Source organism: Otolemur garnettii, unplaced genomic scaffold, assembly GCF_000181295.1.
Source record: "Otolemur garnettii isolate 467f Iridium unplaced genomic scaffold, OtoGar3 scaffold00001, whole genome shotgun sequence".
In the NCBI taxonomy this organism is placed as follows: Eukaryota; Metazoa; Chordata; class Mammalia; order Primates; family Galagidae; genus Otolemur; species Otolemur garnettii.
This window is the reverse complement of record NW_003852396.1, coordinates 14762968-14784466: the sequence shown is the minus strand read 5'-3', so window position 1 is coordinate 14784466 and position 21499 is coordinate 14762968. Positions and strand designations below refer to the sequence as shown.

Below are 21499 nucleotides of genomic sequence, written 5' to 3'. Positions count from 1 at the left end.
AGCAACCTCCAACTCCTGGGCTCAAGCAAGTCTCCTGCCTCAGCCTCCTAAGTAGCTGGGACCACAGGCACCCGCCACAACGCCTGGCTATTTTTCTTCCATTCTTGAGATACTTTGTTAAGAAGAATATGTTCTAACTCCATCCTCTTATTTGTTCTTTTATTCTTTATTATGTTACCCCTGGAAATTGTCCTTAGCTTAAATGTCACTTCAGTCATCAGTCTAGCTAACTATCCCTTTTACCTCCCCTCCCCCGATCTATTGGATATATATTTAGTTATCACCTAATATGGAAGGTAGCCATGGTGTGGTGGTGAAGTGGGATGGCTCTGAATCCTGCATGAGCTCAAATCTAAAGCTGTGTGAAGAATTTAACTTCTTTGTGCCTCTGTTTGCCAAATATAAATCGTAATAGCACCTTTCTCATAGGGCTAAATTAGTTACTTCATCCACAAACAATAAAAGTTAGCTATTACTGGCATTGCGAAAGCCCAGACCCCATCCTCAGGTCTTCTTCAACTAAGTCTTCCCTGATAACGTCCAGATAAAACTTCCTCCCCCACACCCCTCTCCTGTAGTCCTCACCCCATTACACATACCCATAACTCTGTAATTGGTCTTCATTGTACTTCTCACCATTATAATTATTTCATTTCTATTTCCCTTGCTTAACTGTAAGCTTCATGAGTTTAAGGAACAGTAACAATGGCGGTGTTTTGTAAGTTCTTCACACAGGATGAAGAGCTCAATGGCAAATAATCATTCACTGGCCATCTCACTGGTGTGCTGGAAAACTTTCCAGTGGCCAAATCTGGTCTAACAGCAGAAAACTTTAAAATGATAATGTTTTTTCCTGATCAATTGCAGCTGGGCTTTCTACATATATTCTATACGGCTTGTTCTAAAAGTCTAAATATAGAGAAACCAGTATTAGTATGATTTTAACAGGAATTGGGTTTTGGAGTAAGACTATGGTTGGAACTATACTTCAATGCTTAAAAGCTGTGTGACCACCAAATTATAAAACTTCTTTGTTCCTATTTCCTGCCTATGACTAGGACTGTACCTACTTCTCAGAGCTTTAAGCATCGGTAGGTAATGTATATAAGAGGCAATGCTCACTAAATATATAGTTAACTACTGACAATTTGCTGAGGGCACATTGAATTCCATGAGGGATTCATTAATAAGCAGTAGGTCCAGACTTCTACCCAGGTTATCTAGCTACAGACATGTGCCCTCTCTGCTACACCATCCTTTTGCTTTTGCAAACAAGGGCCAACTACACCCAGCTAAACATCTCATAGATAGTGCCTGAAACAAAACACTTACCTTGAGCATACTGGCTGCAAGATACAACCTCCTGAGGACTCAAGATTGGGGTCTGAGTATTGTTGGTTAGTATACGGATTCTTGCTTCTAGCATACCCACAGAAGCAAATGAGTAGCAGCTGCCACATGATTCTGAAAACAGGAAAGAAAGATATACAATCTAAGAGACATTGGAAGCCTCACAGAAAACCATACAGAAACCTGAGTGGATCAGAAAAATACAGGGACGTTTACATGGAATGTGGGTGGTGTCTGTTAAGGATCTGCACAACAGAGAACATTCAATCCCCAAACACTGCTGAGTTTACAAACATTAAAATTTCATTCTTTTTCATTAAAAGGAATACATTCTATATGGGACTTTCTTTGGGAATGTTTTAGAGGCTAAAAAGAAAAAAAGAACCCTCTCATAACTTCTAAGGAGCATTTGACAGTATTCTTGATAATGAAGAAAGGATTTATTTCCACAACATTCTGAGCCATTAGGTTGAGAGGCAACGGTGGAGGGGTGTGTGTGAGCTGAGTTTTTAAATATCTCTAATGCAATGAAATGAATGTTTATGTTCCCTGAAATTCACATTGAAATCTCAACCCCTAGAGGCCTTGAGGAGGTGCCTTTGAGATAGGTGCCCTAATAAAAGAAGTCTCAGAGAGATCTCTCATCCCTCCCACCACACGAGGTTACAGAGAAAAGGCGGCAGTGTGTGAGCCAGGAGCCAGGAGGTGGGCCCTCACCGGACTGCAAATCTGTTAGCACCTTGACCTTGGCCCTCCCACCCTGCAGAACTGTGAGAAATAAAATTTCTGTGTAAGTCACCCAAGATACAATATTTTATTATAGGAACCCCCGAGGGACTAAGATAAGCAGTATTTTCCATAGCATTTGGGGTGGAAACAACCTTAAGAATCACTGAGGTACAGGTGTGTTGTAGAGTATTGGTCTTAACCCAAGTAAGGGAGACAAAAAGACCACCAGGACCAACAAAGCCCAAGAATGGAAAAGATTGATTACAATGATGAATATGGTATTTAAGGTGGACAATGAGGAAGTGAAGAGTAGCTGAATAGGGGTGGGGGTTAGGGGAAGAAAAACTGCTTCATTTAGCAGCTGGATGCTCTGGCAAGGAAAAAAAATTACTTAGGAAGCATCTGCTAGGAATAGAACTGCTATTTCAAGAAAAGAAAAAATGCTGTATTGTGAGGTAATTTATATGAACAATATTTTTTTGTATGTTTCTGCAAAATGTATGGGTAAAATAAATAAACATATATAAGAAAACATGGTACATATACAACAAAACAGGGATTTCCACTTGCTACAATTCCAAAAAGAAATGAGCATATTTTAATATCTCTATTATTAGTCTTTTTTACTGCTGCCAGTAACACGAATTCTCCATGGAGATGTGCTTGTACCAAATTAAGACACTGGTATTAACCAGCTCTACACAACTGGTATGTGATTCTATTTGCTGTACTAATATATTAGTTCTACCAGATTATTTGAATGGTGAGCATTCCCTTATGAATGTATAATAAAATTTATGAACAGTCAATTATACAATTCAATAGACTCATTCTACATAAAGAAAAGTCTCTTTAGTAAATCTGAATATCATAATTTAGTAACTGCCTTCTTTAGAAAGAGAAGTATTCAAAAGAATGTTATGCTTTCAAAATATGACTAGGGCTGCTGACTTCCCCTTCTCCAGGTAACTGCCAATGTCTGTCTTGCCCTGAGGCAAAGGAAAGCCAGGACCTAGTCTCATCCTTCAATATTCTACACTATTTGAAGGACTTACATTGTTTACCTGAAACTAAACTGAATTTATTTGAGAGCTCACGGGACATGTGTTCTGTCTTCATGCCTGACACAATGATGTGTTTGTAGAATGTCAAGGAATGAACAAATAGATATGTATTGACAACCATAAAATAAAAGCGGAAAAAGTCAAAAGTCAAGCTTTACTTGTTTCTAAGCTATTTATAGGTAAGGCAGATGCCTAGATCCAAATGTGAACCTCCTGAATTAAATTTAGCCTAAAGCTGCCTCCTTACATATTTTGAGTTTGGCCTAAAGGCTTCTCTGTTCTTGTGAACTATAACCCAGCTGGTTACATAAGCAGAGTATAACCTACTCCTTAACAATCACCAAGCTGCAGCCAGTTGGGGCAGCCAACTGTTCAAACTGTGTTCAAACATGGCAAAGCTGAGCTGTAACCAAACCAGCTGTTTCTGTACCCGATTTCCATTTTCTATACAGTCACTTCCCTTCCTCCGTCCATGCATCTTCTCCAAGCACGCAACAGAGTCACCCTGAACCTGTCCTGGTTTGGGGCGCTTCCTGATTCGTAAGCAGTTCTTTGCTCCATTAAACTGTTAAATTTAATTTGTCTAAAGTTTTTCTGTTAAAACTCCTCCAAGTAGTTCAACAACAGCACAAGGCCCCAGACCTAGAGGGTGTCAGAGCCCTGTTTTCTCTCTTAACTACTATTTCTAATGTTTCCTGAAGTTCAACCCCTAAAAATCTCACATTGATCATATATACTCCTTTATTGCTGAGGAATCATCTAAGAAGATTAGAAGAGGAGCACCTGGAAGGAGGCCTTGGGATTCATCGAGTACACAACCTACTTCCTAGAAAACATGTAACTGAGGTTCAGAAGGAAGCAATGACCCATCCAAGGTCACACAGCTAAGGGATGGCAAGTGCTTATCATCAGGAGATGATAATGCAGGATTAGTGCTCTTTTCTATTGATATGTCTGTACCTATTTTAAGGAATTTTCAGATTTTCTATGTTACAGTCACTAGAGAGAAAAAAAATGAATCTTTCTTTCCTAAAACATCCAAATACTACTCTCTGTAGGACCCATTTTTCCTATGAGGGAAGGTCAAAGTAGAAGACGATGAGTAAGTAGAGAAAGCCAGTCTTCCTTCCATGAGACACCAAGGTCTTAAAAGAAATAACACATCCTCAGAGAACCTGAAAAGAGTCCTTTTTGGCCATCCTGCTGTCTTGGCCCATTATAGCCATAAACATAATCTCTCTTTAATAGTATTAGCCATTAAACCCTCACTATCTGTCCACAAGGTACTGAGGGAGGGATGAGCCACAAGAAGATTCAAGGGCTCAGAATGTGCTCTGTTTAAAAAGCAATTACAGGAATGAGGAAAGAAGATAACCTTCCTCAAGCCCCTGACTTTCCCAAAAGAATGTGGTAGCTACCAAGGTAATTAATGCCTCGTCTCAAAAAGCAAGGGCAGCCTTGATTCTAAAAGAATCATTATCCCTTAAGAAGACTACAATACCATAAAGAATAAGAAGTGGGTCTGGCCTAGCCAGAGCTCTGCAGTCATCAGATTTGCACAGTCTCAGATAGATAATGTGATTTGCACAGGGTGTAACCATGCTCAGCTCTATCTTATCACAGTGGAAAACACACTCGACTAGGGGTAGGGAGGCAGGACTTTCTTTTGTTTCCCCCCTCTGGCCTCTCTCAGTTTGCTATGTGACCCTGGGAAATGCACTTGACCTTTGGCATTTTTATCACCTGGGTAAAATTAATCGGGTGGAGCAGACAGTTTAAGGTCCCTGCCTTTCTGCTTCATAGCATAAACAGTATTTAGAACCAAGACTTAAATAGACTAGATTTTAAACACCAGGAAAACAACCTTCATTTCCTAATTAACGTGACCCATGAGAGATACTCTCATTTTTTCTTAAAGACACAATAATCAATCAAGACAGCATAGCTGGGAGAAGAACAAAGAAAGCCTATCTCACCCAATTTCCTTGCTTCTCTTCCATCCCACACTCAAAGTAAATCTTGCTATAAGGCTTGATCTCAAAGCTATTTTCAAGTGCAAAGGTAAAACCTCATTTGTCTCAATATTTCTTTCCCCTTTTATCTCAATTTGGTCCCTAAATAAAGAACAGTTGTGAATTCCCTTAACTGCAGCTTATTCTGAGTCTTGTATTATACAAAACACTGGTAGTTAGTGGAAACTTCCAAGTAGCCCAATTAGCAGGGAGAGAAAATAATTAGTTTTCCCCAACTTATGGTACAGAAAACCAAAAGGAAGTCAAAAGAAGAAGCTCTAAGTACATTATTTTCTCAAGTACTTGACAAGATGCTGTAGATGAGGAATCAATTCAAAAGCAATTAATTTCCATCAAAGCTGTCTGTTTTACAATTGCCCTCTGTGTGTACAAATCATATTTGTAACAGCTAAAGAATAGGGAACACTGGAGACAATAAAAGCTTTTACCAAGCTGTAAGAAACCTAGTGTCAAAGAATTTAGCTTTAGAAAGGCCAATTCCCTTTCTTCCCTTGAATTGTCATCTCCTATCACTCATCAATCATATATTTTGGAAGGGAATATAACTTTCTACCCTCTCCTATGCTCCCACTAAATCTTAAAAACACTTTATTAATGTAGTTATGTTATGCTTTTAATGTTTTGCATACAAGTATTGCTAAACGATAAGTCTCCAGGACAAGGACTGTGTCGTTGTGGGGAAGATGAGTTAAATTAGGCTTTCGCACCTGAACACCACGTGGTGCCTGATTGTTTTGAATAACTACGATTAAGCTGGCAGGTGTCCTGGGTTCCTAAATAATAATCATTAATGTTCAATTCGGAGCCACTATTGTTCTGGCTACTATATGAGGTCCCAAGGCTTTCCACCTATTGGCGGGGGTAAGCAGCTTCCTATGCTAGCTCACATGCCCTCAAGAGCTGGATGAAGGTGGATGTCCCCACACCTGCTCACTGGCTGTGACAAGTTGAATACAGGGCATGTCACAGGTACCTTTCGCTCCTCAGTTCTTTTTCAGTTTGTTTGAATATAGTGTGAACTTTTTCAGCTTTAATCATTAGCACTACAGATATACTAGTCTTTATATCCTCTGTCATTGAAAAAAATTTCTAAGATATGTTAGAATCTAATATAATGTTCTATAAACAACAGAAGTAACAATAACTGGCTCACAGTACAGAGTGCTAACCACGTGCCAGGCCCTCAATAATCAAGGCAACACATGGTGGGCATCACTCACTCATCTCCTCATTAGGAACAGATCTGTTTGAAAGGGTAATTTTTAACCTCTTAATATCAACCCTATGGTTCTCATCTGCCATTCATTTAGCAATTACCTTCAATTTTCTCTCAGTTCTAATCCCACCTGTACAAAAAGAGGCCTCCTCAAGAAATCAAGAAGTTAGAGAAGGATTTCAAGAATTATACTTTCTCTAGACATGAAGTGTCCCAGAATAACTGGGAGAAAGGCAAGAAATAAGAATCTCTGAAAGGACAGGAATCTTGCTGACTGGCAGCCATGAGACCTGCTTGGGGGTTTCTGCAATCAGAAGACTGCAAGAATTCAATGAGAAAGAGGGGTAGAGGGCAGATGACAATGTTGAAAAGTAAGAGAGGCTGATTATCACTAAGTGTTTAAGAAAGGGGGAAAACAATTCACCTTTAGGTATTATAAATGGATAATCCTCCCAGGAGACATTAATCGGAATATTTGCAGATAGCAAATACTACACCTATTTATAGTAATAGATCAAGTCACGTGTACTATTGTTTTCAAAATAAGCTTAGAAACAATAACCCTGAGTACTGCATAAATGATTCCCAAAGTCAATGTTGCCTAAAACTTAGGATGACAAGATAGTTTGCTATCAAGTTCAGTTAAAAGAGGTGTAATTAAATCCACTCATACTGCCTCAAGTTTGATGAAGAAAGCTGGGTTAACAGTTACCATCACATAATGAACTGAAAGTTCCTTACGCAGCCCAAAAAATCTACCAGAAAAAAAATTAAAGATCTATTTTGGGGACTCATGTACTAAATTACAAAGTAAAATGATGGTGGAAAAGGAAAGCCGGATTACAGCAAAGCCCTTACAGAAGGAAGACCAATTTAACTGTATATAATTCTTCATTTCCACAGGATTCTCTTCAGCAAGGAGGCCATGTGAGTTTGTCTTACATATCACTCTGACTGTCTCTAGCTACCAGAAACATAAATTGAGCTCGGGTGCAAAAACTATCTATAACCAAAGTTTATCATGGATACAAAATGAAAAGTGAGGATTCATAGACCACATTATTTTCCATTTCTTTATCAAAGTGGATCATGTTCATTCTATCCATGTATCTCCCAAATCCATCCTTAGGGCCTCACAAGTAATAGTTAAAAATAAATTAATGAAAAAATTGGACTTTTTTTTTTTTACCTTGGTTTCGAACAGGGCTAACATAATTAACACCATGAACATTTCTCCAATCCCAGGATGCTGGCAAATGCAAAATCTTTTTCTGTATTTCAGCAGTCAGTGCTACAGGTTTGGGCCTAGAAAGGAAAAGCACATTTGACATCAACATATGATCTTTCTTTAGTGGAGGATTTCCAGGTCTAACTCCAGGATTTCAGCTCCCCAGCTAGACTGAGATGCAGAAGCACGCCCAAAGAGCCCATGTCCCCTGAGGGTTTGAATGCATCAACTATGCAACTACGTTGTGTAAATGGCTTTCATTAGCTATTTCTTTTTTAGGATCCAGTCATTTTCCCTTGTGAGTAAATAGTGGTTTTGTGTATCACTGTGATGTTATTTTTATTGCGACTGAAAAGCTTGATTCTTATTCACTTTTAACAGATTTTGACCAAGAAAAGAGATGTGAGAAGTTAAAGGAGGCCTACAAAGGGTCAGAAACAACAGAGGAATGGCTGGTGTTGGACCCGGGAAATGGGGGATTAGTAGTGTAAAGGAAGTGGGGTTGGTGGCATCTCAGCATAAAAGGGGCTGACTAGCTGCACAAGTGATAGAGGAAACCATTTCACTATTACAGAACTATACCTCGTGTGATGGACTTGAAACGTAAGCACACCAATGAGAGTTGCCTGGGCCTACAAATGAAAATGAAAATTTCTCCTGGAAATGAGAAAACTAATCTATTAGGTTCTCTGTATTAGAGATTTAAAACACACACACCCCCCACTGTAGTCCTAGACCCACCAGACCTTCCCCCAGCCTGCCAAGTGCCCTCAGCTTCCGTGTCTTTGGTTTTTGTTTGTTTGTTTGTTTGTTTAGCAGGCCCTGGCCAGGTTCGAATCTGCCACCCCCAGTGCACAGGGCCAGTGCTCTAACCACTGACCTATAGGCGCCCAGTTCCTGTGTCTTTGTGCTGCTGCTCTTTACTGTAAAGCTGTGGTTCTCAACCTTCCTAATGCCGTGGCCCTTTAATATAGTTCCTGTGGGTCACGACCCACAGGGTGAGAACTGCTGCTGTAAAGGATTGTTTCCTGCTGCTTAGAACTCCCCTGAGTTTTCCCCTAATTTCTAATAAAAACTGCTCATAGAGTAGCCTCCACCCGCCAGCCCCCAACAAAAACTCGCTTCCTCTCTCTACATTCTTTCAACTCCTTCGCTTGGGCACTACTGTCACACCATGGCAACAGTTATTTGCTCTGTCACTATAACCTGCTTGAATTTTGTACTCACCTTGGCACTGTCGTACCACACTGTTCTAACTTTCAGTGGCACCAGGGTGTCTTTTACTAGGTTCCAGTTCAGCTATAGGCAGAGATTCTTTCCACACTACTTCATACCCTCTACACCTCTAATTCCAAGTGGTTCTGTCTCTCAAACACTTCTCTTAGAGTGACACAAGTTAATGGCAAGACAAATTGAAAATGAAACAGAAAGAAAAAAGTGAACGAGCTGCTTAAGAGTAGTGATCATTCCCTGCTGGAGGAAGGCCTTATGACTGCAGGGAATGAGCAAAAGCCTTCAGCAACAAACCCACACTTACTCAGCGGCCGGGAATTCACACTGGAGAAAGGCCTTAGAATGCAGCAAAGGTGGGAAATGTTTTAACCAAAGCCCCAGTCTCGTTAACCATCAGAGAGTTCACAGGCTGAAAGGCCAAATCACCTGTCTGGAACTGCCTGCCTCAGTTTGGTCTGGTTTGTGATAATAAAGACTGTATTATTTATGCCAAAAAATAAAAAAGGATAGCAATCATAACCTTAACAACTATAGAAGAGATAGCATATAGTATACAGAATGTCAATTAGTTATTCCCCAAAATATTTCCCAAGCCAGGGACATTGGTCGAATATTTGTATGACATAGAGATAAACATGAGGTCATTTTAATCATATAGAAAATAATGTTAGGCACGAAATACATAAAATAATTATGACAAATACAAAGATGTTACAGTAACATTGTAAAACTTGGATAATGTCCAAGTAACCAAGGCATTTAACAACTATGCACTGTGTATAATTTTATATATAGGGTGGCAAAAAAATCTAAACATTGAACATTTCTTCTGAGATTTATGAATAAAAACTAGAGTGCAACCAATTTTTGAATGGAAATTTTCTGTGGTTTCACATTCTGAGACCGTGTTGGAGAAAAAATTCAAACTGTGTTTTTTTTTAATTCTTTCACTCAATAATACCAACAACAATGAATGCAGAGGTCTGTGACCAAGCAAGGGCGGGGAACCTGCGGCCTTCATGCCACATAGAGCCTTCTAGGTCATGAAGTGTGGACTTTTCACTACATCCACATTTTATAGAACAAATTCTTTCATTAAAAGCAGTGCAGCAGGGAAAGGCAGAATCGCACCTCCTTTGGTACTGAAAAGAGAAAAATCTTTGTATTCACCTTGGCATTGTCATACCACACTGTTCAGAAAGCTGCAGGTTGTCCCCCACTGGGCAGCAGACACCAGATGGGTACCCCCCAATTTTGACACTATCTACATGGAGATAACATCAGATCCCATGGGTTTAGAGCTCAGTTCCACAAAACTGCCCCTGACTTCCAATATCAATCAAAAGCCCAGGCTGTTTCACCTCTGCTTCTGGCCAACAGTCTACAAGTTGGTGACCCTCATGAAACTCTCCTTGGGTTTATGTAATTTGCTGGAGTGGCTCACAGAACTCAGGGAAACCCTTACATTTAGCAGTTTATTATGAAGAATACTGTGAAGGGCACAGATAAGGAAATGTATAGAGTGATACAAGAAAGGGATGCAGGGCTTTCCTGCCCTCCCCGGGTCACCATCCTCTAGGATACTCCATGTGTTCCGCCATCTAGAAGCTCACCAAGCCCGGTCCTCTTTACGGAGACATCAATGTATAGGAATGATTGAGAAGGATGTAGAAATGGGACTGGACAAAAAGGGCATGACCTAAAGGTCATAAACTGAGTGGGAAAACTCAGCAAGCCCGTCTGTTCAGATTCTTCTTGGCCCCCGTGCAGCGTCCCTTCTGAAATGGGCATCTTATGACCCACAATATAGAAAAGGAAAAGGAAGACTAGAGTCCTGCCTTGGGCAGATGAAGCGGGGGCAGGAGAGGGTCAGAGAAAGACATTCTGTTTTCTCCACCTGCTTCTAAGGCCTAAAATGTCCCAACCTTATAATAAAAGAGCACAACAAGCATGATGGGAGTTATGAGCCACATAGATACCACAGAGGCTAAAAAGGTTAACCAACATATACCTATGAACTAATTGTCTTGTCTATACCTAATAATATACTAAGGAATAAAAAGGATAAAAGAGAACTTTAACTTTGGCAGTATAATATAATTTCAGGGCGTATCTCAGCATCATACCAAGCTGTCACAGCGGCTTCACCACTTACTGTCTGGGGGGCATTTGGCAGAGAATGTAACATTGCCAAACCACAGTTTACTTCTGTTAAAATGAGTATAATCATACCTGCCTCAAGGGTTGTTATGAAAATTCAGTGCAATAATGGTTAACAAGTGCTCAGAACACAGTGTCTGTCTCTGATAAGTGCTTAACAATGGCAGCTATTAAGGTGGTAACTAGCGTCAAGCTCCTCCAAGTCACTCAGAGGATTAAATGAGATGCCGATACATTTAAGAGATTACTTGACACAAAACAGGCATTTAAGTGTTAAATTTCTTCTTCCTGCCATCCAGCAAGGCAGAGGATATACCCACCAATACACATATACAAAAAATGAGAACATGAGAATTGAGGCTTATTAGTGTGGAAATGAAGAGAGAGAGAGAAAGAGGAATTTGGATGATGAAAAGGTAAGATTTACAGTACAGGCTCTTAATCTTTTAGGCCTCCATTCTTTAGGAATCTGGTGAAAGCTCTGGATTTAAAGAGACTCCCATAAACAATAAATTTTGTCTATAATTTCAGCAGTTTCTCAGACTCACTGCGTAGCTCAGGTTAAGATTCTTTTGAGTTTCTATTAGGTGACTGGATTCTTATAAATGAACTAAATTAAATACAAAAATACTATTGAAAATCAGGTAACCAGACTATAGTATCTCTTTAGTATTTTTCCTACTTCACTAAAATCTATCTCCTTATCTTTAATATAGATAGAGTTTTCATCCTAGAAGCTGCCCTTCATAAATCTAGCTGCTTCTGAAAGTAAAAGTGGTTGGCTATAGACGAGAGATCATAAAAAGAATTCCTCAGAAACAGGACACATGAGGTGACATGTGGCAAAGCCGCTGTGTCTGACGCTCACCTCTTTCAGGCAGGAGCCAGTCTGCCTGGGATCAAGTACTAACAACGTTTTTGTTGAATAAGTCTCAACTTCCTGTGTGATACAGACGCTGTAGATCCCCACTTTAGTGAGTCTGAGAGGGTACACAATACACTTCCTTCCTGATTTTGATAAACTAGTGCATCTCATGGACTAGAAATTCTTTAGAATACATGTTGAGAAATAGTATTGAAGATTCTTTTGAGAAAAGAAGGAGAATTATGGGAAGATGCTTTTGGTTGGACAGAAAAAAAACTCCATACATTTTCACAGTCAAAAAAAGCCCCAACTCCACTATCAGTCTGCAGATGAAGAAGTAATGCATTAAAGGTAACTGGGTATTTAATCTACTGGTGGCTTGTTCAAATATTAATAAAAATTCAGGGGCGGCATCTGTGGTTCAGTGGGTACGGTGCCGGCCCCATATACCGAGGGTGACAGGTTCAAACCCGGCCCCGGCCAAACTGCAACCAAAAACAGCCGGGCGTTGTGGCAGGCGCCTGTAGTCCCAGCTACTTGGGAGGCTGAGGCAAGAGAATCACCTAAGCCCAGGAGTTGGGGGTTGCTGTGAGCTGTGTGACGCCATGGCACTCTACTGAGGGCCCTGAAGTGAGACTCTGTCTCTAAAAAAAAAAAAAATTCAAACCCAGGACGCTATAGGTATTAGGATATTGAATTGGAGACTATTTCAATGTATTAAGGGAAAATAACCTACTTATACAATTTATCAACTTCCGTTAGCTCACTACGGCTTTCTAGTTCCCTACCCTTGAGTCGTATGATCTTAAAGCAAGCTATGGCACTGGGAATATCTTTGGCCATTGAACAAATGTTAAAGAACTATATATCCTTTGCTAGGTCCAGCTATAATTTGGGGGAAATAAAAATATCTACCAAAATCCCTAACTAAATAAATTCAAAGTACTATGACATAATTTCTTGAAGTAAGAACTACATCATAGGGGATGTAAGATAAAGATGGAAAATGCCTGCTCTGGGTAAGGGTAGTAGAGATATATTAATAAATGACTTTTTTCCCCCTTTGCTAGACCCTACAGCAAATCGGAGAATTTGAGATTTTTTTATAGGTGGCAAATGCAACAGTTATTATAAGCAAATTGAGAGTTATCTGAGGTAAAGAGAGCAGCATGAATGGGGGCAAAATCCAAGTTTTCACTAATTGTGACATATTGCTTGAAAGCAGATCCAGATAGTAAATACAGTTATGGTCATATTTAGATGGCTTTGGGAAGCAAGCTAAATTTAATCCTTACACAGTGGGCACTAACATAGTTACAGCTGGGTACAGGAAGATGAAACTGGCAGTATTTCATAGAACAGCGAAGAATAAGGACATGAGGCAGAGAGACCAAAGAGACAGGACTGAACCCCAAGCCAGAGTGCAGAACACGGGAAAGGAGTAACCGAAACAACAGACATGATGAAAGAAAAACCCATAAATAAGACTTGGAATAGAATATGCATGAACAGGAGAGGGAAATGCTTTAAGAAAGGAACATAAGTTTAAACTGAGATTAACAATAACAGTGGGCAAGCTAGGTAGGGCTGGTTGGGAGAGAGGACAATGCTCAACATTAACATTTTCATCAGTGATAAAGAGATACGCGTGATTACCTTGGGACTCGCTGACCGTGGCCACCACTTCTCCTAATCATCTCTCTGAGGGTGAGAGTCTCATATTCCATGTATACAGTTGCAGTCCAAGACTTCTGCATGGCATTGATGGCTTTCACAAAGTTGTGGTTGTATTTGTAGAGCCTACCAGAATACATGCAACAAAAGTGAGATAGTTTCAGATACAGTCTTTACTGATGTGAACAGACCCAAATAAAACGTGTACTCATACAGGCTATGCCTAAGTGGAAAGTGGTATCTTTCAGAAAGGCAACTGCCAATAGGAATCAATAGCCTGGAATATCTTGGAATGTCTTCACTAAAAAGTTCAAGTTAACTAAGATACATGTATAAAGTTATTTAATACAACACTTTTGCATTAGTAATAGATTGTAAATAAACTAAATAAGTGTTCTTAGATAATGGATTTATTACATAAATAATAATATTTCATTTGCTATGTAATTTATTCAGTAAAATACTGAAAACATTATTGAGCTAAGGAAGAATGTTTATACTATATGAAATATAAAAGGAAGTCAAAGAAGTTTATAGAGAATTAAAATCAATATTTATAATAATACATATTTCCACACTATAAATGCATTTTTAAAAATGCTGGCTCGGCACCTATAGCTCAGCCGTTAGGAAGCCAGCCACATACACCAGAGCTGGTGGACTCGCATCCAGCCTGGGCCTGCCAAACAACGACAACTACAACCAAAAAATAGCCAGCGTTGTGGTAGGCGCCCTTAGTCCCAGCTACTTGGGAGGCTGAGGCAAGAGAATTGCTTAAGCCCAAGAGTTTGAGGTTGCTGTGAGCTGTGATGCCACAGCACTCTACCCAGGGTGACAACTTAAGACTCTGTCTCAAAGTAAAAAAAAAAAAAAAAGGTAACTGTGGTTATTTTTGAGTGGCAGCATGAAATTACCACCTTGTCCCCACTCCTTACATTTTTTACAGTACATCTTTGTGATCTTTTTAATAAGACAAAAAAGAACAACAGAAACTATATGCAATGTATATGTAGTGTGCAAGTATTATAACCACATCATACAAAAAAATTATTCCATGTGGGTGTTTGGTTTACACTTGTTGCTCAAAATTTGTTTCTTAAACCAGTATCAAGCAGCCCCTGGAAGCTTGTTAGAAAGCAGTTTGTAAGTACCCAATCCAACCATCTGAATCTGCACTTTAACAAGATCCCCGGGGGATTCACAATAACATTAAAATCTGGAAGCACTGGTTTACTGTATACCAAACGCTTGGATACAGACGCAAATAAATCTAACACACAAAGAGCATATTTACCAACAACAACAACAACAAAAAATACTGAGGGAGTAATTTCTCAGTGAATTCAAACTTTATCACACCTATATGCCAGATGCCAGGCATTATAGAACTCATCTTATTATTTCTATTAAAAAAGACTCTGTGGTTTGAGTGTGACTCACTTCCATAAACACTTAATTATGCAAAAGAAGATATACCTGACCGAGTTTTGTCCTCCTATCTCCCAGCTGTGACTGTGCTACTGTCCACAGTGTATTTTAGGCATCTTATAAGCATTTCTTTCTAATTGTCATGTGGAAGAGTTTTTCTTTTTTTTTCTTTTGTTTTGTTTTTTGAGACAGAGTCCCCCTCTGTTACCCTGGTAGAAGAGTGCTATGACATCAACCTAGCTCACAGGAACCTCAAACTCCTGGGCTCAAGTGATTCTTCTGCCTCAGCCTCCCAAGTAGCTGGCATGACAGGTGTGCACCACCTCAGCTGGCTAATTTTTCTATTTTTGGTAGAGATGGGGTCTTCCTCTTGCTCGGGCTGGTCTGAACGCCCAGCCTGAAGGGATGCTCCTGCCTCCACCTCCCCGGGTGCTAGGATTATAGGCACCACACTTGGCCCCAGTAGGGAGTGTATTTTAATATGGTCAAAGAACCTGGCAACACTGAAAATAATGAGCAAAATGTGCAACCATGTTGATGTTTTTATCAAGGGTCTTTTCCACTGACTTCAAATTGTGAAACATTTATGAAACAGATTATAAAACTGCTGGTATCATATTTCTGACTACTCTAACATAACAACAAAAACGAGTTACAACTGTTTCACTATTTCCTTAGGCACAAGGGTAAATTACTCGTAAATAAAATATTTAAAAGGTATTTTCCTTTAATGGGAGTGAATGTCCCTGGCTGTAGGTGTGAGTGAAGCAGTAGCTGGTATCCTTCCTTTATCACAACATCCAGCAGAACCTGGCGTGCCGATACATGCATTACCGTAATGACACCATGCCATCACGGGACTGAAAACACTTATTTTTGTTGTTTAAGATCCAAGGAGATTAAAAATAATGTATCTTACTAAGGGGTAATAGATTATTAAGAGCTGAAAGACACCGCAAAGGTAATTTAGTCCCAAACACTCCTTTTACAGGGAGACAAGATCAGTTCAGAGCATTCCGATTAGGAGCTACTTCACAATGAGATAATGTTTGAAATCCCAAATAGAGTACAAAGGTACACAGTCTCTATATCCTAAAAGGTTGGGAGAAAAGTTTAGTAGGAAGTGTGCTGTTCAAAAATCAAGCCAAACGAAGCTATTTAAAAGGTGAACTCAAAATGAAAGGGATGAATTAGTCTAGATCTTGTTCAGTACTTCTGCAGACAATTCATTCTCTTATAAATCATCCCCCTTTACCTCTCTGCTACAGGCATTCACTGCCAGTGCTGCCTGGCTGGGATGACCTGTTCATGTATACTTTTGGTGGCTTTCAAAACACAACGGATAAGGTAGTAATATTTGTTCATGTCGTCCTTCCAGCACCAATACAGTCTTGTTTGAAAATTCTAGTCTTGTCTGACATTTCAGTTATTTATAGATGTTATTTAACAAAACTAACAAAAAAACATTAACTGCATGTTACTGTGTCTCCTCACTCCCCATTCACTTGTACTTTGGTGTGTGACTATATTTGGAGACAGGGTTTTAAAGAGGCAATTAAAATAAAATGAGGTCATGTGGGTTAGCCCTGATCCAGTCAGACTAGTGTTCTTATATGAAGAGGTGATTAGGACACCATCAGAAAAGATGAGGTAAGAACACAGCAGGGGCTCGGCGCCTATAGCTCAACCGGCTAAGGCGCCAGCCACGTACACCTAAGGTGGCGGGTTCGAATCCCCAGCCTGGACCCGCCAAACAACAATGATGGCTGCAACCAAAAAATAGCCAGCGTTGTGGTAGGCGCCTGTGGTCCCAGCTACTTGGGAGGCAGAGGCAGGAGACTCGCTTGAGCCCAGGAGTTGGAGGTTGCTGTGAGCTGTCTACCCAGGGGGACAGCTTGAGGCTCTGTCTAAAAAAAAAAAAAAAAGAACACAGCAGGAAAGCAGCCATCTGCAGCCAAACCTGGCAACAACTTGACATTGGACTTCTAACCTCCAAAACTGTAAGAAAATAACTCGTTGTTGTTTAAGCCACCAGTCTATGGTGCTTTGTTATAGCATTCCTAGCAAACTACGTGTAATACACTGCACAAATATTAACTTTGATTTCAGTTATTTATTGTTTTGTTTAAAATTAGTTCAAATGAGTACAACTTACATTTGTTGCAACATCAGCATGAGCATCTATGATATTATGTAACATGTCATTACATGGCAACCAATAACATGATTTTCCTTTATTAGTAATTTGCAGTTCTATGATCCTTTATCTGAATTTCTTTTAAAGTTATCACTGGTCCATTACTTTCAGAACATTTGGGGGAAAAAATACTTTCTTTTCTCAATTACATTGGTTAATCGATTTTTCTAGAAAAGTTTTACATAACATGGCTTATGTTTCTAAGCCAAATAAATTCCACATGGTCAAAGTACAATGCCAAGAGTATGTGTACATTCGTACATACCATGAAACAAAAACTAAATGTGTATCTCACTTGTGACAACTCACTTTTCCTGGGGATTCTTAAGACGTGCTGTGTTCACATACACATTTTCAGAGGCAGTTCCCACCTTCCTTCCAGTGAAGCAAGCCCAGTTCCGGCCCAGCACGTCATGCACCCACCCAGGCATCGTCTCGTTGCAATAACTGGTCACCTTCCTGCCCTCTTCTTTATACTGCAAAAGATAAAGCAAGGGCAGGCCAAGTGAAATCTGTGCTCAACTCTCAGGCCCCTTCTCCAGCTTTCCCTTTTCACCATTTGTCACCTTGAACAGAAACTTGTCCCTGAATGGTTGCATTTTAAGAATTTTTCTAGAAAAGAAATAGAAACAAAACGTTTCTACGGATAGCACTGTTGTCCACTGAACAAATCTACGTAACAAAACTCTCGTAGGAATGAAAGGGAAGGGAAAAAAGTAGAACCTCTGCCACATTCAAGACATTTACAGAAGCTACTTCATTGAGTCCTCCTAAGCCTACAAGGAGGCAGATAACCCCCTCATTTCACTGATGAGGAGTGGAGGCCCAGTTCAGAGGCCCAGGAATTCTTCCCAGGCAACACAGCTGTTAAGTGGCAGAAACAAAACTGTCTTCAGTCTATCAGACTCTATTTTTCCACCCAGAGAGGAAATCAGGAAACTACAAGAACAATCTATCAACATTTTCTATAGAACTACACAAGATCCTTGTTTTTTTATGTCCATCTCCCAATTTATTAGGATATTGATTACGAGGAGGCAAAAGTAACCTGATTATTAAATTTTCTTCTCCTTTATTTCACTAATACTGTCTTATTTCAATGTTAATCATAACATTGAAATGAAAATAACCATAAAGTGACAGAGCCAGAATTTGAACTGAGACACTTTGGCTCCAGAGGTGTCATAACATCCCCTGGAGAAGAGGTATGTGATCCAGAATGAGAGTGGAGCACATGGGAGGCAGGAGGGAAATGCTATACTGAGTGTGGATGGAGACAAGCTTGGGCACAGCTGATTCCAGTCTCTGACTTCATGTAATGGAACAGACTATTTGTAGAACCTTGGGTGAGATTTTACTGGGCCTTAGATCTTTCATTTGTAAAATAAGGAAACCGGGGGGGGGAGGGGGGGGAAACACCTTCAGAAGTAGAAACACATTTTGGGATTCCATGATCAAATACAGGGGTTGGTATTTCCTATAATAAACAGACAGCAAATAATATAGGCTTTGCAGGCCACTGAGGTTTTTTGCAACTATTCAACTGTGCTGTGATAGTGCAAAAGTAGGTTCGAGACCAGCCTACGCCAGAGTGAGACCTCATCTCTAAATAGCCCAGTGTTGTGGTGGGCACCTGTACTCCCAGCTACTGGGGAGGCTTAGGCAAGAAAAATCGCTTAAGCCTAAGAGTTTGAGGTTGCTGTGAGCTATGTCGCCAAGGTATTCTACCAAGGGTGACAAAGTGAGACTCTGTCTCAAAAAAAAAAAAAAAAAAGTAGTTAAATGTCGGTTTTGGCCCCATGGGTGGTAGTTTGCAGATTTTTGATATACTAGAACAAATCCGACTTTCCCTGTTTGCAGAGGTTGGCAAACTTCTTTTTTAAGGGCCAGACAGTAAATATTTTAGGTTGCAGGCAAGAATGCCTCTGTCATATCTGCTCAGCCTAAAAAGTGCATAAGGAATACATAAATGAATGAGTTAGGCCATGTTCCAAAAAACTATACTTAGAAAAACAGGACATGTTTGGAGGAATGTGTGGCCAAACCACACCTAAAGCTAAACATTTGATTATCTCTGAGTTCAATCATTATTTCGGGTAGAGTTAAAAATATGGCCTTAGAATCCCAGAGAGCTGGACGCAAACCCTGAGATTCACCACTGACTAAGCTGCACAGCACAGGGTAAGTTCCTCAGGGCTATGCATGCACACCTTGATTGTATCTTGGTTCCTGACACTCTGCGGCCCATCTGTCCACCTGACTCACTGCTCAAGTTCCTTCTAAAGCCCCAACTCAGAATGAGGAACACTGAAACAAAGGCCTAGAACATTCCTCAGCCTCAATGTTAGAGGGTGTGTTATGTGTGTTAGTAAAATTTATTTTTATCATATTAAACTATATAAAACTTCTGTTTTTATAAGTCAAATTTCACAGAATACAAACCATACCCTTAGAGATATATTTTGTGTTTTTCTTTGGTACGGGCTTTTAATTACATGCTTTCTTCTATTGCACGCTAGGGAGACAGGCTGGGTGGAGCAAGGCCTCCCTCCTGCCTTGCTGGCTTAAAAAGCAGTTTGACAGTGTTGTAAGAGCTACCTTACAGAAACTGTACCCCCACGCAGTACTATACACAGGAAGACACTTGTTGCAGGATAGCAGAAATGTTAAAAACAAAAGAATGCCCTAAAAAATTCAAATATCCAAAGTTTTAAGTAAATTACATTAAAAACTATTATGTTAACATTTTGCCTGATAAACATGTGATCTATAAGAAAGGGGTGAGCAAACTAAGCTGGAGAAAGCTGCCTGCTTCTGTAAATAGGAGGTTTTGTTTGTTTGTTTGTTTTTTATAGTCTTACTTTATTGCCCTCCGTAGAGTGCCGTGGCGTCACACAGCTCACAGCAACCTCCAACTCCTGGGCTTAGGCAGTTCTCTTGCCTCAGCCTCCTGAGTAGCTGGAACTACAGGCTTCCAGCACTATGCCCGGCTATTTTTGTTGTTGTTGCAGTTTGGCTGGGGCCGGGTTTAAACATGTCACTCTCGGTGTATGGGACCGGCGCCCTACTCACTGAGCTATAGGCACCACCCTATAAATATGGTTTACTAGAACACAGGACACTCATTCACTTATATACCATCTATGGCACTTTTGTTCCACAATAGCAGAAACTTCATACTTTATAAATATTATACAGATTACTCACAATCCTCAAGGTTCAAGAGTACACAGAAATAACATAGTCTCCGGACCAAAAAAAAAGAGACTAAGTAGATAGCTGAACAGAATTTATAACCAAGGGCTCCCAGACCAAGCATTCTTCCCAGTACCACACAGCATTTCTCCATACAAGTTGTCTTCCCATAGAGAGCTGGAGCGGTGAACAATGACTACAAATACCGAGGGGAGGTATCCAGAAACTACACAAGAAGGGCTTACAGCCCAAAGGACTTCCACCTGTATTGTTTTCCACCTGTCATTATTCTTCTAATAAAGTAAAAGCAGCTTGGCAAAGTTAAATGGAGAAGACAAGATTCAAACCTAAGTTCACAGGTGACAAAGGTCATTGCTTGAACCACATCATCCTCTACCAAAAAAAAAAGGATCAGGCTGGGTGGGTAGTTCACTGTAATCATAACACTCTGGGAGGAAGGCAGATGTATCCTTCGAGCTGAGAAGTTCCAGACCAGCCTGAGAAAGAGTGAGACCCAATCTCTAAGAAATAGCTGGGCATTGTGGCGGGCACCTGTAGTCCTGGCTACTTGGGAGGCTGGGGCAAGAACATTGCTGTGAGCTATGATGCCACAGTACTCTACCAGGGGCAAAAAAGTGAGACTATCTCAAAAAAAAAAATACATTTCTTCTCACGGGTTGTGTTTTATGTATACTAACTCATTTAATTTCCACAACAGCTGATTGGGTTGTTCTTTCCACAAAAACATATGCACTGTGAATATTGGAGTTTTTGTTCACTAACTACCTAGAAAACTGGCACTAGGAAGTAACTAATTATTGAATGAGTAAGTGAACAAGAGGGAAGGAACAAATACTAACTCCTATTTCTACAATAACACAAGAAACTGAGAAAGGGTAAGTTTGTAATGTGTAGAGGTGTGGGGATGCCTGTTTACCACAGAGACCCTAATTCTAACTCATACTGTTACCTCCCGAGTACCAGTTTTCCTTTCCTCTCCCTACTTGCTGCCCTATGTGTAAATTCAGATTGGCCTAGAAGTTCCAAAAGGTCTCTTCTGCCTTCTAATTGCACATCCTTAACATGTGGTTTGCTTACTTCAGTCATCAAGACAGATAATTCTTACG

General features: G+C 40.1%; 1 protein-coding gene across 2 annotated transcripts in view; it reads right to left on the bottom strand.

Moving 5' to 3' along the window:
• Nucleotides 1-21499, bottom strand: part of CTSC (cathepsin C) — a 41246-nt gene that overhangs the window by 1681 nt on the left and 18066 nt on the right. For both annotated transcript variants that reach the window (XM_012803836.2, XM_023511628.1), the window contains exons 3-6: nucleotides 17487-17653; nucleotides 13535-13678; nucleotides 7582-7697; nucleotides 1333-1464 (exon numbers count right to left, since the gene is read on the bottom strand). In XM_012803836.2, coding sequence (XP_012659290.1) covers nucleotides 1333-1464; nucleotides 7582-7697; nucleotides 13535-13678; nucleotides 17487-17653 — 559 coding nt within the window. The remainder of the gene's footprint in view (nucleotides 1-1332; nucleotides 1465-7581; nucleotides 7698-13534; nucleotides 13679-17486; nucleotides 17654-21499) is intronic.